Raw genomic sequence first — 14,269 nt, forward strand, 5'->3', positions numbered from 1 at the left:
AGTACAACCCTCAACCTGGTGGTACTGGGATTGATTCCCAGTGTTGGACCACTTGCTGCATGTCTTTCACTTCTGTCTTCGGCCCATTTCCTGTCATGGTGCCTCATGTGTCCAATTCACAGAAAAGTCAATTGGACACATGTAATCTTTGTAATTAAATTTCTATGTGAAGAAAATGCTTCCAATCCAAGAATTTTCTGGCTTTGTATAATAGAAAAGCAACAATAGTTCATTTTTAAGAGAAAAGCACCACTGAGGTTTACCTTTTACAAAGTATCATCAGTAAATCTTCTGCCGGCTCACAGCAGAATAAACAGAAGGAGGATTTACCTCTGAAAATGGATTGTGTAAAGGCAGCTTCCGTGTTTTTGTTCAAGAACTGAGAAAAAAGATCATATTCAGAGATGTAACTCTGAACATACAGATTCAGTGTTAAAGACAAACAATGTTTTTGGTGCAGAACCATCACTAAACTGTCATCTTTTCATGTTTTGAGGCATGAACAGAATATTTATTACTTTGTTAAACGTTACAGTAAGTTCCACTAAAAGGATAGGTTCATTTGTTTTTGTCTTTTTAACAAAATAGTAAAATATTATTAAGACACCTAGAGTTTGAAATATTACATAATAGAGCCTAATTACTAGACACTATTTACAAAGTACTTACAAATAATATTGAAATGTATTTGTAAAAATATCCATATAACCTATTTGAGAAAATTATTGTGTATTTACAATATGCATTATATATGCAGTATACCAAAAATACATTTTTAAAAAGAGTACTCAAAGCATGTTTATAAAAATTTATTTATTTGACATTTTTAGTATGATCTTAATCAGCATACCCTTTGATAACACACTAAAACTGTAGTTCAGAAAAATATGGCATATTTAAAATATACTTAAGTATACTAAAGTATGCTGTCTTTACACCAGGGAAGTTGCGCAGGTCGGTTGTTTACAATGCAGGTAAGCTTCATAACACTGAACCGTTGCATGGTGAACGTCAGGGACAAACGTTAGTGATTGGGAACATTTGAAAACTCCAACCCGGCCCACGCCTCCAGGAAACAAAGGTTTTCAGCAGCTGGGAGCCCAGACCCCCTGAAAGAAACTGGTTTTTACCTGGATAGAATAAAACACAAGTTTCGTTGAACCCTTTACAACTAGTTGGATTTTTATTGATCCAGAGGAAGTAGGACTGGACTGTTTGTTACCTTAACTCGAATCTGAGTGAACTGAGTCGTCCTGGAATGAACCAAGCTTCAAAACCATCCGCAGAACAACATTGCTATTGATAAGAGTAATAATTTCCCTTTATTTGCACCACGTTATAAAGACGTTATGTACATATGTGCTCAGAGATATCAACCTCTTCAAGAGGAAACTTTGACCTTTCATTTAGGGTGTTCTCTGTTCAAACCTTTTGAGTTTTAATTAAAGACTGATCCACTGAGTTGTGTCCGAAGCACGCTTCTCTAGCTTCCATTTCACTTGTAAATCCTCAGGTGTGTCGTCTTTTCTGGAGCCTTCAGAGCTTTCCGTAGTCTCAAGATTTGATTCACGTCAGGCGTTCACGATCCACTGAGCTTCTCCTGGTAGCAGCCACATGCCTACCCGGGGTCTAGAAAGGGTGAGATAACTTCAAGTCCTGAATGGGGACTTGAAGCATCCCAAGGTCTTCCCCAGTGAGAAGAACCTCCTGCTCCCTGTGTCCTGGTGGTCCTGGAGGTCCTGTGCTCCCGGCCTTCATTGTTGTGGCCAAGTCAGCTGTCCTTAAGAAAACCAAAGGTGAACAAAACGTTATTTCTCTTACTGCCATCCATATTTTCCACTAAACAGTTCGTCTGCACCCTTATCTGCCACAAGACAGTCAAAGGCGCTCATTGGTTCAATGACATACTTTGCCATGCTTTCAGAATGATCTAACTGTTAATAAGGACGTTTGACGCTTCAATAGCAATACTATAAAATAGCAATAGAAGAAAATATTAAGTGTAGCTCAATATTTGAATTATTTCAGTAATTCAGTTCAAAAAGGGTAATTCAGATATTACCACATCATATTACGTTACATCTAAAATGTCTATTTCTGTCAATTTTGAGTGTGAAAAGTCAAAATGCATTTTCCTGAAAACAACCTAAAAACTGCCATCACCACAGAAAAACAAAAAATATAGCCCAGATCTCAGCCTCCAGGAGAACTCATGTTATAGTGCATTAATATTTATATATACATAAAGAGATTACTTTCTGATAGATTACATGCAGACGTGACCTGGTGGGCGGGGCTGACAGTCAAACCTCTCATGGCAGAGCAAAAGAGGACAGTGGCTGATTTTTAGACCTTCATTGATCAGATCGGTAGATAATATTGGCTTCATATGTAAATATCGGCCGATCTGGCAAAATGAAGGACAATGGACTACACCACTACAGACTTACATTTATTTACTCTTATGAAAAGGTGAACTCATGACAACATTCAGTCCAATCTTGATAACACCAGAATATTGCTTATGAGTAACAGTATCTGAAAACCTTTACAGGTGGGCAGCGTTGGGCTGTTGGGCAGAGAGCTGTGGGTCAGCCTGGCTGGAGAGCCGCTGCTTACAGAGCCTGGGCCAATCAGCTTCCTGCAGGCCAGAACCAGCAGTTCCCGACATTGTTTATGACAGTTAACACCACAGTCTGCAAGGCAAACACATTTCCTGGCTCAAATCATCCCTGCAGTATTCAAGCAGCATCAATAAAAAATAATATATAGAGAATAATAATTATAGCTACTGCTAATAAATTTGGTGTCAAAAAGAGAGGAAATGTAAAAAAGTGAATTCATATCCATGACAGTCACTCTTAGAATAAAGCAGCAGACGCACCTTTGCACTTGTATCCCTGCTTGATGATTCCCCAGAGCTGCACACACGGAAGGAGAAAAAGATGGAAATGTTACATAATGGAGAGAAAACAGACACAATCACAGCAGTCTACTGGGCTTCATGCCAACCTCTGGGAGTCCAGAACAGGTGTCAGAAAACACAAGTGGACTGGCAAGCTGCTTAGGACCAACAGGCCACCAGGGGGCCCAGAAGAACATCTAATTTCTTACACAAAGTGTAGTGCTCCCAAATTCCAATCTGCAGCTACATTCTTATTTGACTTTAACATTTCTCTTGGTCATTTATGGAGAAAATGAAAAACTCTCTAATGTAGGATCCAGAGAACTCACAAATATGTCAAACTTTTGTCATAATGTGACAGATTCCATCCATCCATCCTCAGACCCGGTTAATAAGATGATCAGCTTTCATCTCCACAGTTTTTGCCCTTTTTACAGAATCACTGATGAGCAGAACTGCAGTGATTATTGTGTGCATGTAATTCACTCTGCCACCTGCTGGACGCCAGAGGTCCTGCTTCTGCCTTCTGGTGGTTCACACTTCCCTTCAAGCAACATGTGTGAACAAACACAGCTAGAATCTGAACTTAGAAGAGAACCTACCTGTCATCACCTGCTCCACCTTTCTTACATTTTTACAAGCTGTTCATTTTTAACCCGGTTTTCTGTAATTTAGTCATTCCAAAGTAAAAGATGACATTATGTTTGAACACATTCAGCATGTTTGGAATCAATAAACATAATTTACTTGTGTTGAAATACATACAAATCCAGCACAATGTTCACAGAAGGTTGGCTTCAGATAGGTCATCTCCTGAAAGTTGTGAATGAATCCTGGTCCCATCTTACACTGGAGCAGAGGGTTGGCCCGGAGGAAATACGCCACCATCTCATCCTTGCTGATCAATCCGTCTCTGAGGAAGACATGCAGAGGAAGATGAGGAGGAGGAAACAGGAGCATCAGCTCAGCTGGAAATCTTTTAGTCATGGACAAAGTTTATGGCAGTGATGCAAATGTGTTTGGCTTTTAAATTGAGAAATATTCATTGTTTTGGGGACAGGGAGTCTTTTTTTCCGCTTGCTTCTTTTGCTTCTTTAGATCAATGCAGAGTTGTATGATTTTTGTTTCACACTGAAAGAAAATGCAGGAATCAATACAATCTAAGCAGCATAAAAATAGAGGCAACACATCCCCACAATCTAGCAGCCAAGCAATTGCATAAAATAACCTTATGACCTTTCAAATGCTCCTCTCTGGTGATTTTTTGATTGTTTTTAATGTTGCTCCAGTGTAAGGGGAAACTCTATTTATGACATAGTGATATAAATAAATTGGTGTGAATTCAGGACAAATCAATAATTTGATGAACACATCAGGATGGAGGAAGTATGGGTCGGTTTGGAAGCTAGCAATTTCCAACTTTTGTAAATATCACCGTCTATGATCCCCAATCAGGTTTGTTAGGTTCACAGACAAGTTATCTCCACTCCAACAAGAAGAAGCCACCAAGAAACTGGTAAAAACAACTTGGATAAATAACTGAAGTCACTCTGTTCAGTTCTCCCATCCTTCACTGCCGACGTCCGTCATGGCGCCTCCAATGATGAAGTCAAGCAGTTGCAAAGGGTTAATAGTTTCAATCATGCAGAACTGATCTGACTGTTGCTATAGCAACGATCAGAAGCAAGACATTGTCCAGAACTACAGTGAGCTCATTGTAGCTATGACCTCATCAATGACTTAGATCTATGACATAGTTCTATGTCATAGATCTAAGAACCTCTGAGGCTATAAAAACTTGCATCTCAAAACCTCAGCTTTCAGTTGCATTCTGTTTAGCCATGTCTTTGGATCTGAATGCGATTGGAGCCACATTTTTTTTCCCCGTATCTTTCGGGCTTGGTTATTTGGCCACCACAGCCATCAGGAAAACAGTAAATCATTTCCTGCCGCACATCAAATTTGAGATTTCGCCCAGGGATGAGGACCTGGACGATTTGATTCTTTCCTCTTCAATCCTTCTCCGGCTGGAGAAGAGAGCTTAGCAAACATACTTCCCTTCCAGGAAGAGTGGCCTGATGAGTTCAACGCCTATCTCTTCACTCCTACTCCGGCTGGAAAGGATCGCCCAGTTGAAAGTCCTTTGACTGAACTGTGGATTGGGGAATATGATGATGATTTTGATAAATATCTTTTTAGCCCTTCCCCACCTGTGACGCAAACTTCTCCGGCTGGAGAAGTTTGCGAAGAGGACGTAAATGACATCGATGTGGAAGAGACTCCTCAGCAGGAGTCTCTGATCTAAACAAAGAAAAGCCAGAAGAGCCGACATCTTCAACAAAAGAGGACGTAAAAGACATCGGCGTGGAAGAGACTCCTCAGCCAGGAGTCTCTGATCTAAACAAAGAAAAGCCAGAAGAGCCGACATCTTCAACAAAGGAGGACGTAAAAGACATCGGCGTGGAAGAGACTCCTCAGCCAGGAGTCTCTGAACTAAACAAGGAAAAGACGGAAGAGCCGACATCTTCAAGAAAAGAGGACGTAAAAGACATCGATGTGGAAGATGTAAACAAAGAGAAGCCTAAAGAGCAGAAAGCTTCTCCTCCATCAAAAAGAGCCGTAGAAGATTGGACTCCAAAAGATTCTTTTAGTTTTCTTCCAAAACAAACTTCCCGGCTGGGGAAGCTTTGAAGATTAGGAGGTTTTCACCTCTACCTCCCCCACCACCTGTGGAAATTTGGGATGATAAGAAGGCAGTGAAGAGAAGTAAGAAGGCATGTTGTCGACTATCTTGACTGCCTGATTTTAAGATGTAGCATCTTGTTTTTTCACTTTTCATTTTCATGAAAAGTGAAAAAACTTGCGAAACAGAGGTCTTGGGTTTGAATCCTGGCCTGGGTTCAAACCCAAGACCTCTTGATCTCCATGAGCATGAGTGGGTTCTCTCCGGGTACTCCGGCTTCCTCCCACAGTATAAAAAGATTTTTTAGATAAAAAGTGCGTACATTGGGTTGCGCCTTTGTGATTTCTGGGCTTTCTCATTCTGTCTAGTTTCTAGTTGAAGTGTCACTTTGTGTCTGATGAATAAAACTTCAATCCAGCTGAGTTTACCAGTTAGTAAATGATTGCAAACACACATCAAATTTGCCATTTCCTGAAAGAAGAATGTCTCAGACAAATTGTTTAATCCCACAAAATCAACATTACTTTGAGTTTGGTGATGAGGAAATGCAAACTGAGGGGATGAAATCCCAATCATCAATTCATTTTTAAAAAGCAAACCTTCCATCTTCCTTGAGCATTACTGCAGACTGTAAGTAAAGCATAGACCAATCGCCACACGTTTTCCACAATCTACCAATGGTTCATAAATTAGTTAAATTGATTTGCTATGACAGCAGACAGATGTGTCAGTTATTTTTCACACTCACTGATCTTTATCCAAAACACAGAATGAGTCCAGAAATGGGAAATTAGCTGCAATACTCTCAAAGTCTTCTTGTGATATATAGCCATCGTGGTCATAGTCATAATTTCTGAAAACGTAGCTCTGATAGTCGGTGAACTGCAGACGAATGAGAATTAATGCCAACACTCATTTGTACGAATCATTTTCATAGAGGCTATGCAATGTAGTTTAGCTCTATTTGGATTTTAATGTTACAGTCAGTTAAATGAAATACACAACAGCTGCTTACTGTAAAATTTTATGCAGGAAGATAAAAAAAAAAAAAAACAGGATTCAGCTGAAAATGGAGGAAGCAAAAAAAAGATATGGCTAAAAAAAAAGTAATTTATGTGGAAGCCCATGTCCGCCATGAAAAAAAAGACCAACAGGAAGTCATAATTATGAGATTCAAAGTCATAATTATGAGTTTCAAAGTCATAATTATGAAATTCAGTCATAATTATGAGATTCAGTCATAATTATGAGATTCAGAGTCATAATTATGAGATTCAAAGTCAGAATTATGAGATTCAAAGTCATAATTATGAAATTCAAATTCATAATTATGAGATTCAAAGTCATAATTATGAGATTCAAAGTCAGAATTATGAGATTCAAAGTCATAAATTCAAAGCCATAATTATGAGATTCAAAGTCATAATTATGAGATTCAGAGTCATAATTATGAGATTCAAATTCATAATTATGAGATTCAAAGTCATAATTATGAGATACCGGAGCAGTTGGATACAATTCTACTTAGAATAACAGCGTGCTCTACTCCCAGTTAAATATGACCTTAAATCCAAGGTCCAACCTTTGCTACTGCGTTTAAGAGTCAGTAAAAGGTAGGCTCACCTTTTTTGATTTTGTTTAGATTCCTTCGTTTTGAATGCTTTTTGATCGTGTCGTGTTATGTACATCGTTCGTTGTTTTAGCAACATGAGCTAGCTGCACGTTAACCGTCAAAGCGTGCTAACCTTGTTATAGCATATTTAACAGAGTTTTTTTAAAGTAGTCCGTTAATTAGATTGTTTTTATGTCAGAATGCGATAAGAAGTTTGTACTCCAAAAATTCAATAAGTTAATATGTATAATTATTTTGTGGCATTAATACAAGCAATAGCTAGTAGGTTAAAACAAGCTCCACAGCTTGTTGTATGTACGTTTTGTTATGTGTAACAGCTTCCCCTTATGCCCGTCCCGTCATACACACAAAGGAGGCCAGTTGGTTGAATTTTCTGTAATAAATGGTCAACACAAATTAGCACAGTGAGCTCCACTACTGGTTCACCAGCTCCGCATACACAGTAGAGCGCTGAACAGACTGCTCTAATTTACGGTTTAGCTTTCTATTTATAGGCAACCAGTAGGGGGCGCCAAAAACCATTCATCACATAGTAATTACAAAACATATTTTAACAAGAATTTCATCTGTATCTATTACCCGTTACATATGCATAATGTGATTCACTATCTTTCCCGTTAAATTGTTTTTGTCGATACACAGACAAGAGTAAAATATGAAAGTACAATATGCATCAGTTTTCAAACTGTTTTCGTAGCATTTTCATGTACACTTATGCTAATGCTGGAGATCTACAGCTTTACATTGACAATATTTACAAAAGCAATTCAAAATGAGAAAAATTGAAAAACAAGAAACTTAAAAAATCCCCCAAAACAGGAAGGCCTTGTTGAAAATTTTAACTCCTCAACTTTACTCAACTTTCAGGATACCTACAAGAGACAGAGGAGGTTCCTTTCACCTGAACCTAAACCTAAACAGAGGTAAGTTGCAACTCTTGTGAAAATCCAATTTATTATATTATCTGTTTAAATGAAAGTAATTGAGATCAAAACTAAAATCATTCTGATGATGTTCATGCACTTGACTCTTTTATAAAGATGGAAATTTCATTTTAAGAATTGTTCAACCACTGAAATATTTTAGGGGAAAAATGTAATCAGAACTTTCAGACCTAAGCTCTACACTTTACCATTTAGTTGTGGAGACACTGGTAGATTTTTCTTTATTACTTTTATGTAGTTTCTTTATGTATTGGTTTATTTTTGCAGATCTGTACAGCTTTTGTTGTTTATTGTATTTATTTTAGCAGGAGCTTGAGTCTGAAATACAGTTTCTATCTGTCTTGTAGAGTTGGACAATAAATCAGTTATATGTATCACGATACACACGTGATCGATATCAATAGATAGTAAGTCTGACAGAATATTCAATGGAATATTCTCTGAACTCTGATCCAGAACCACATACCATTCTGGAGGATGTAGGCACAGTCAAGGCTTCTCAACCTCTTCAGGCTGGCTCATCTAGGTTGATGGCATCATTTAACTCACTGGTGAACTAGCAACAAGCTGTTGAGTAACTTTAATGTTTCACCACTGTGCCTCGTAGATGTTTATAAAAAAACATTATGTTGTAAAAGCGGTGGATAAAATGGGAAAGGTCACATCACCAGATTTCAGATATCTATAAAAAATAATTGATAAAATAAATAAAATATGCTTGTATTGTGAAATGTTTTTCAGTAATATCATTCAACCCTATTCTCATGTTCATAATACATTTTTTGCAATGTTATGTTTTATTAGACATAATTCATTAGTTATTGTGTGTAATTGTCACAGGATGGATGAGATATGACTTCTTAAAGTCACAGGATGTTTCAGAGGAAGTCAGACAACGACTGCAAAAGGATAAGGTAGCTAGATTGCTCAGGAAATCAGTACATTTAGAAGTTATTATACAACACTATTATAGAGACATGGTGAAGACAGATCAGTTTTATCATGTGGCTGTTTTTACTGGGTTTCCCCCCATTTTTATAGGTCAAACAACTGTTTTAAACTTTTGTTTTCTAGATTGACTCCAGTGTCCTTCTGCTCATGACAGATGAGCAGCTTAAGGAGTATCTCCCATCTTATGGTGACCGACTGGCACTTCTCGGATGTTGCGACGAAGGGAAAATGATCCTGCTGGCCGGAAATCAAAACTTTTTGACCGATTGAGAGCCAAGATTTCAAGGAACAAAGGCAACGATCAAAAGCAGATCTCAGAAAATGTTAGCATCAGAAATGCTAAAAAAAAAAAACTGTTTGAAAAGTTGAGATAGGATGGATGAATTCTCGAGATGGGAAGCTTTTTCAAGTTCGGACAAAGAAAGGTGGTGGATCAAGAAAAATTGATGTGTCAAAGGTCTGTAGAAAAAATGACTTCATTGAAAAGGCAGTGGGTTTGTTTTTCCCGTCTCAAAGAAATTCACATGGAAGAATTACAGATTTTGAGGTTGACATGACAGATTTCCAGGAACATTTACTTGATGAACATATTATAGTTGGAGAACTTTATGAGCAGACAAAACTACCTGCTACTAAAAAAAGAAGGACACTGGCAGCGACTCAGAACCAGACAACCCCAGTGGAAATGACCAAGACACTTTAAGGTTTTCTACTCACTCTCAAGTTTGCACACCACTGACTCAATCCAAAGCACCAGACAGCATTGATGCCATCCATGTTGGAACCAGCAGTGTCCTGACAAACAGCAGCAGTGATAATGTTCACCAAGTTTACTCTACTGGTGACATGGGTGATTTGTCCAATGTCCAAGAGCTAGATGCAGGAATCAATGGGAACATGTTAGAAGACAGTGGCACTGTTACCTTTTTCACAGGACACATTTCTGACACAGATAGTGTCAGTCTTGATCACACCCTTCCTCTGTCTCCACAGCTTTCTTCTTCACAAGTTGATTCTTTGAACGAGCCAATTGTTCAGAGAGAAGGGATTAAGAAAATCCTTGTTCTTCACCGTGGCCAGATCCTGAAAGAACTAATGTCACATTTTTGTGATCCAGGTGTCACTCAGGAGGACATATGTATTCAAAGCACCACTTCTTTTCACCCCAAACTTCTACGGGTGGGTAAGGTAGTGGTGAAATCCTCCTGATCTTCAAAGCTTCTCCAGCCGGAGAAGTTTAAGTCACAGGTGGGGAAGCGCTGAAAAGATATTCATCGATATCATCATATTCGCCAATCCATTGTTCAGAGAAAATACTTTCCTCTGAGCAATCCTCTCCAGCCAGAGAAGGTTGAAAAGGAAAGAATGAAATTCTTCCAGGTCCTCATCCTTAGATGATATTTCAAATTTGATGTGCAGCAGGAAGTGGTTCACTGTTTTCCTGATGGCTGTGGTGGCCAAATAACCAAGCCTGAAAGATACGGGGGAAAAAATGTGGCTCCAATCGCATTCAGATCCAAAGACATGGCTAAACAGAACTGCAACTGAAAGCTGAGGTTTTGAGATGCAAGTTTTTATAGCCTCAGAGGTTCTTATGTCATTGATGAGGTCATACCTACTGTTGTTCTGGGCAATGTCTTGCTTCTGATCGTTGCTATAGAAACAGTCAGATCAGTTGTGCATCATTCAAACTATTAACCGTTTGCAACTGCTTCACTTCATGCCCAGTTCACAATACACGATTTTTTGCTTCCGACAATCGTAACCGATCATCCTGTGGTGTGTGGTGTGTTACGACTGATCGGGTCCAGTCGGTGGAACGTCGGGACCATTTTGATCTGAAATCAGGGATGTTGAATGTGTTTAATCATCTTGGCTCATTCATCGCAATGTCTGTGGTGTTCCTCCGACTAGTTTCGTTTTTTTTTTTTAATGAAAGATAATTATAAAATTATTGCACAGAGTACATCTGGTTGAGAAGTGCATTCCAATCTTTGGTTAAAATGGTGCATTTGATTTTATTCTACAGTCATAATACAATTTTAAACAATACAATAAGTTTCAATTAAAGGAGCTGGAATACGTTAAGTTTTCGTGGTCAGTTGGGGGAAAAAGGATAACTGCCGTCTGATTTTCTAAAAACGAATATGCAGGAAATACTTTCTTCTACTTTAAGCTACTCTGATGTTTCAGTCATTCGTTTTCTGAAACAAAGCACAGTATATACATATATATATACAACAATATAAACACAGCGAAAAATTATACGTAAACGGTAACGGTTAATTAAACGACAAACCGAAAACATTAAAAACAGTATTTTTTATGAAAAGAAAATATTTTTTATCTTTTTCTATTTTCATTTCTTTATTTGAAAAATTAAAAACAATTACATTAAATAATTGAAAGAAAGGAGTGGATGTGATACTGAAAAAGAAAAGAAAGAAAAACAGACGAAGAGGAACGTAGGGGGAGGAGCCTCGCAGGGGAGAGGTTATAAATGGGAGTGAGCCCTCTCCCCCCTCATTCCTTTTCAGCAGTGAGAACCAGTAGCAGCAACTGGATTTTGTGCCAAAACGCCTGAGGAAGACGGAAAATCGTCGAAATGTTGTGCTGTAGGCACGTTTATTTAGCGTTTTTTCAGTAAAAAATCTTCACTTTCTTCTTCTCACCCCAAACTTCCACAGATGGTGGGGGTGGTAGTGGTGAAAACCTCCTGATTTTCAAAGTTTCCCCAGCCGGGGAAGTTTGTTCCTTAACAACATCAGAAGAATCCTTTAGAGTCCAGTCTTCTAGGGCTCTTTTTGATGGAGAAGAATCTTTCTGCTCTTCAGTCTTCTCTTTGTTTACATCAGAGACTCCTAGCTGAGGAGTCTCTTTCACAGTGTGTTTGCAATCATTTACTAACTGGTAAACTCAGCTGGATTGAAGTTTTATTCATCAGACACAAAGTGACACTTCAACTAGAAACTAGACAGAATGAGAACAGCCCAGAAATCACAAAGGCACAACCCAATGTATGCACTTTTTATCTAAAAAATCTTTTTGTACTGTGGGAGGAAGCCGGAGTACCCGGAGAGAACCCACTCATGCTCATGGAGATCAAGAGGTCTTGGGTTTGAACCCAGGCCAGGATTCAAACCCAAGACCTCTGTTTCGCAAGTTTTTTGACTTTTCATCAAAATGAAGTGAAAAAACAAGATGCTACATCCTTAAAATCAGGCAGTCAAGATAATCGACAACATGCCTTCTTACTTCTCTTCACTGCCTTCTTATCATCCCAAATTTCCACAGGTGGTGGGGGAGGTAGAGGTGAAAACCTCCTAATCTTCAAAGCTTCCCCGGCTGGGGAAGTTTGTTTTGGAAGAAAACTAAAAGAATCCTTTTGAGTCCAATCTTCTAGGGCTCTTTTTGATGGAGGAGAAGCTTTCTGCTCTTTAGGCTTCTCTTTGTTTACATCTTCCACATCAATGTCTTTTACGTCCTCCTTTGTTGAAGATGTCGGCTCTTCCGGCTTTTCCTTGTTTAGTTCAGAGACTCCTGGCTGAGGAGTCTCTTCCACGCCGATGTCTTTTACGTCCTCTTTTCTTGAAGATGTCGGCTCTTCCAGCTTTTCTTTGTTTAGATCAGAGACTCCTAACTGAGGAGTCTCTTCCACACTGATTTCTTTCGCTTCATCTTTGGTTGAAGCGACGCAAACTTGTCCAGCCGGAGAAGTTTGCGTCGCAGGTGGAGAAGGCCTGAAAAGATAGGCATCTATCACATCATAATCGTCCATCCATTGTGCAGAGGAAAGATTTTCCTCTGAGCAATCCTCTCCAGCCGGAGAAGGATTGAAGAGAAAAGAATTGAAATCATCCGGCCACTCTTCCTGGTAGGGAAGTCTATCCTCGTCACTCTCTTCTCCAGCCGGAGAAGGATTGAAGAGAAGGAATCAAAGACATCCAGGTCCTCATCCTTAGATGGCATTCCAAATTGTAGGTTTGGCAGGATAACGTTCAATGTTTTCCTGATGGCTGTGCTGGCCAAATAACCAAGCCCAAAAGACACAGGAAAGAAAAATGTCGTTCCAATCGCTTTCAGATCCAAAGACATGGCTAAACAGAATTGCAACTGAAAGCTGAGGTTTTGAGATGCAAGTTTTTATAGCCTCAGAGGTTCTTATGTCATTGACGAGGTCATACCTACTGTTGTCTGGGCAATGTCTTGCTTCTGATTGTTGCTATAGAAACAGATCAGTTTTGCATGATTCAAACTATTAACCGTTTGCAACTGCTTCACTTCATGCCCACTTAACTTTATACGTTAGTTTTCGTGGTCAGTTGGGGAAAAAGGATAACTGCCCTCTGATTTTCTAAAAACGAATATGCAGGAAATACTTTCTTCTACTTTAAGCTACTCTGATGTTTCAGTCATTTCGTTTTCTGAAACAAAGCACAGTATATGCATATATACATATATACAACAATATAAACAGCGAAAAATTATACGTAAACGGTAACGGTTAATTAAACGACAAACCGAAAACATTAAAAACAGTATTTTTTATGAAAAGAAAATATTTTTTATCTTTTTCTATTTTCATTTCTTTATTTGAAAAATTAAAAACAATTACATTAAATAATTGAAAGAAAGGAGTGGATGTGATACTGAAAAAGAAAAGAAAGAAAAACAGACGAAGAGGAACGTAGGGGGAGGAGCCTCGCAGGGGAGAGGTTATAAATGGGAGTGAGCCCTCTCCCCCCTCATTCCTTTTCAGCAGTGAGAACCAGTAGCAGCAACTGGATTTTGTGCCAAAACGCCTGAGGAAGACGGAAAATCGTCGAAATGTTGTGCTGTAGGCACGTTTATTTAGCGTTTTTTCAGTAAAAAAACTTCACTTTCTTCTTCTCACCCCAAACTTCCACAGTTGGTGGGGGTGGTAGTGGTGAAAACCTCCTGATTTTCAAAGTTTCCCCAGCCGGGGAAGTTTGTTCCTTAACAACATCAGAAGAATCCTTTAGAGTCCAGTCTTCTAGGGCTCTTTTGATGGAGAAGAATCTTTCTGCTCTTCAGTCTTCTCTTTGTTTACATCAGAGACTCCTAGCTGAGGAGTCTCTTTCACAGTGTGTTTGCAATCATTTACTAACTGGTAAACTCAGCTGGATTGAAGT

At 38.8% G+C, this 14,269-nt stretch overlaps 1 protein-coding gene across 1 annotated transcript; it reads right to left on the minus strand.

Annotated features, from left to right (window-relative positions):
* Positions 1-1,629: 1,629 nt before the first annotated feature.
* LOC129356878 (ras guanyl-releasing protein 3-like) lies at positions 1,630-3,906 on the minus strand. Its single transcript, XM_055026416.1, has 4 exons — positions 3,671-3,906; positions 2,885-2,921; positions 2,553-2,696; positions 1,630-1,775 (listed from the first exon to the last, which is right to left on the minus strand). The coding sequence occupies exons 1-4, from the start codon at positions 3,890-3,892 to the stop codon at positions 1,630-1,632; spliced, it is 549 nt and encodes a 182-aa protein (XP_054882391.1). The 5' UTR covers positions 3,893-3,906.
* Positions 3,907-14,269: the final 10,363 nt, after the last annotated feature.

The sequence above is a fragment of the Poeciliopsis prolifica genome, unplaced genomic scaffold (assembly GCF_027474105.1).
Source record: "Poeciliopsis prolifica strain line A6 unplaced genomic scaffold, Auburn_PproV2 SCAFFOLD203, whole genome shotgun sequence".
NCBI lineage: Eukaryota > Metazoa > Chordata > Actinopteri > Cyprinodontiformes > Poeciliidae > Poeciliopsis > Poeciliopsis prolifica.

Coding starts and splice junctions, on each gene's coding strand:
- LOC129356878 (XM_055026416.1), bottom strand. CDS start 3,892: ATGACTAAAAGATTTCCAGCTGAGCTGATGCTCCTGTTTCCTCCTCCT. Junction 2,922..3,670: donor GTGAACATTGTGCTGGATTT/GTATGTATTTCA, acceptor CCGTGTGTGCAG/CTCTGGGGAATCATCAAGCA. Junction 1,776..2,552: donor CAGCCCAACGCTGCCCACCT/GTAAAGGTTTTC, acceptor TCTTAAGGACAG/CTGACTTGGCCACAACAATG.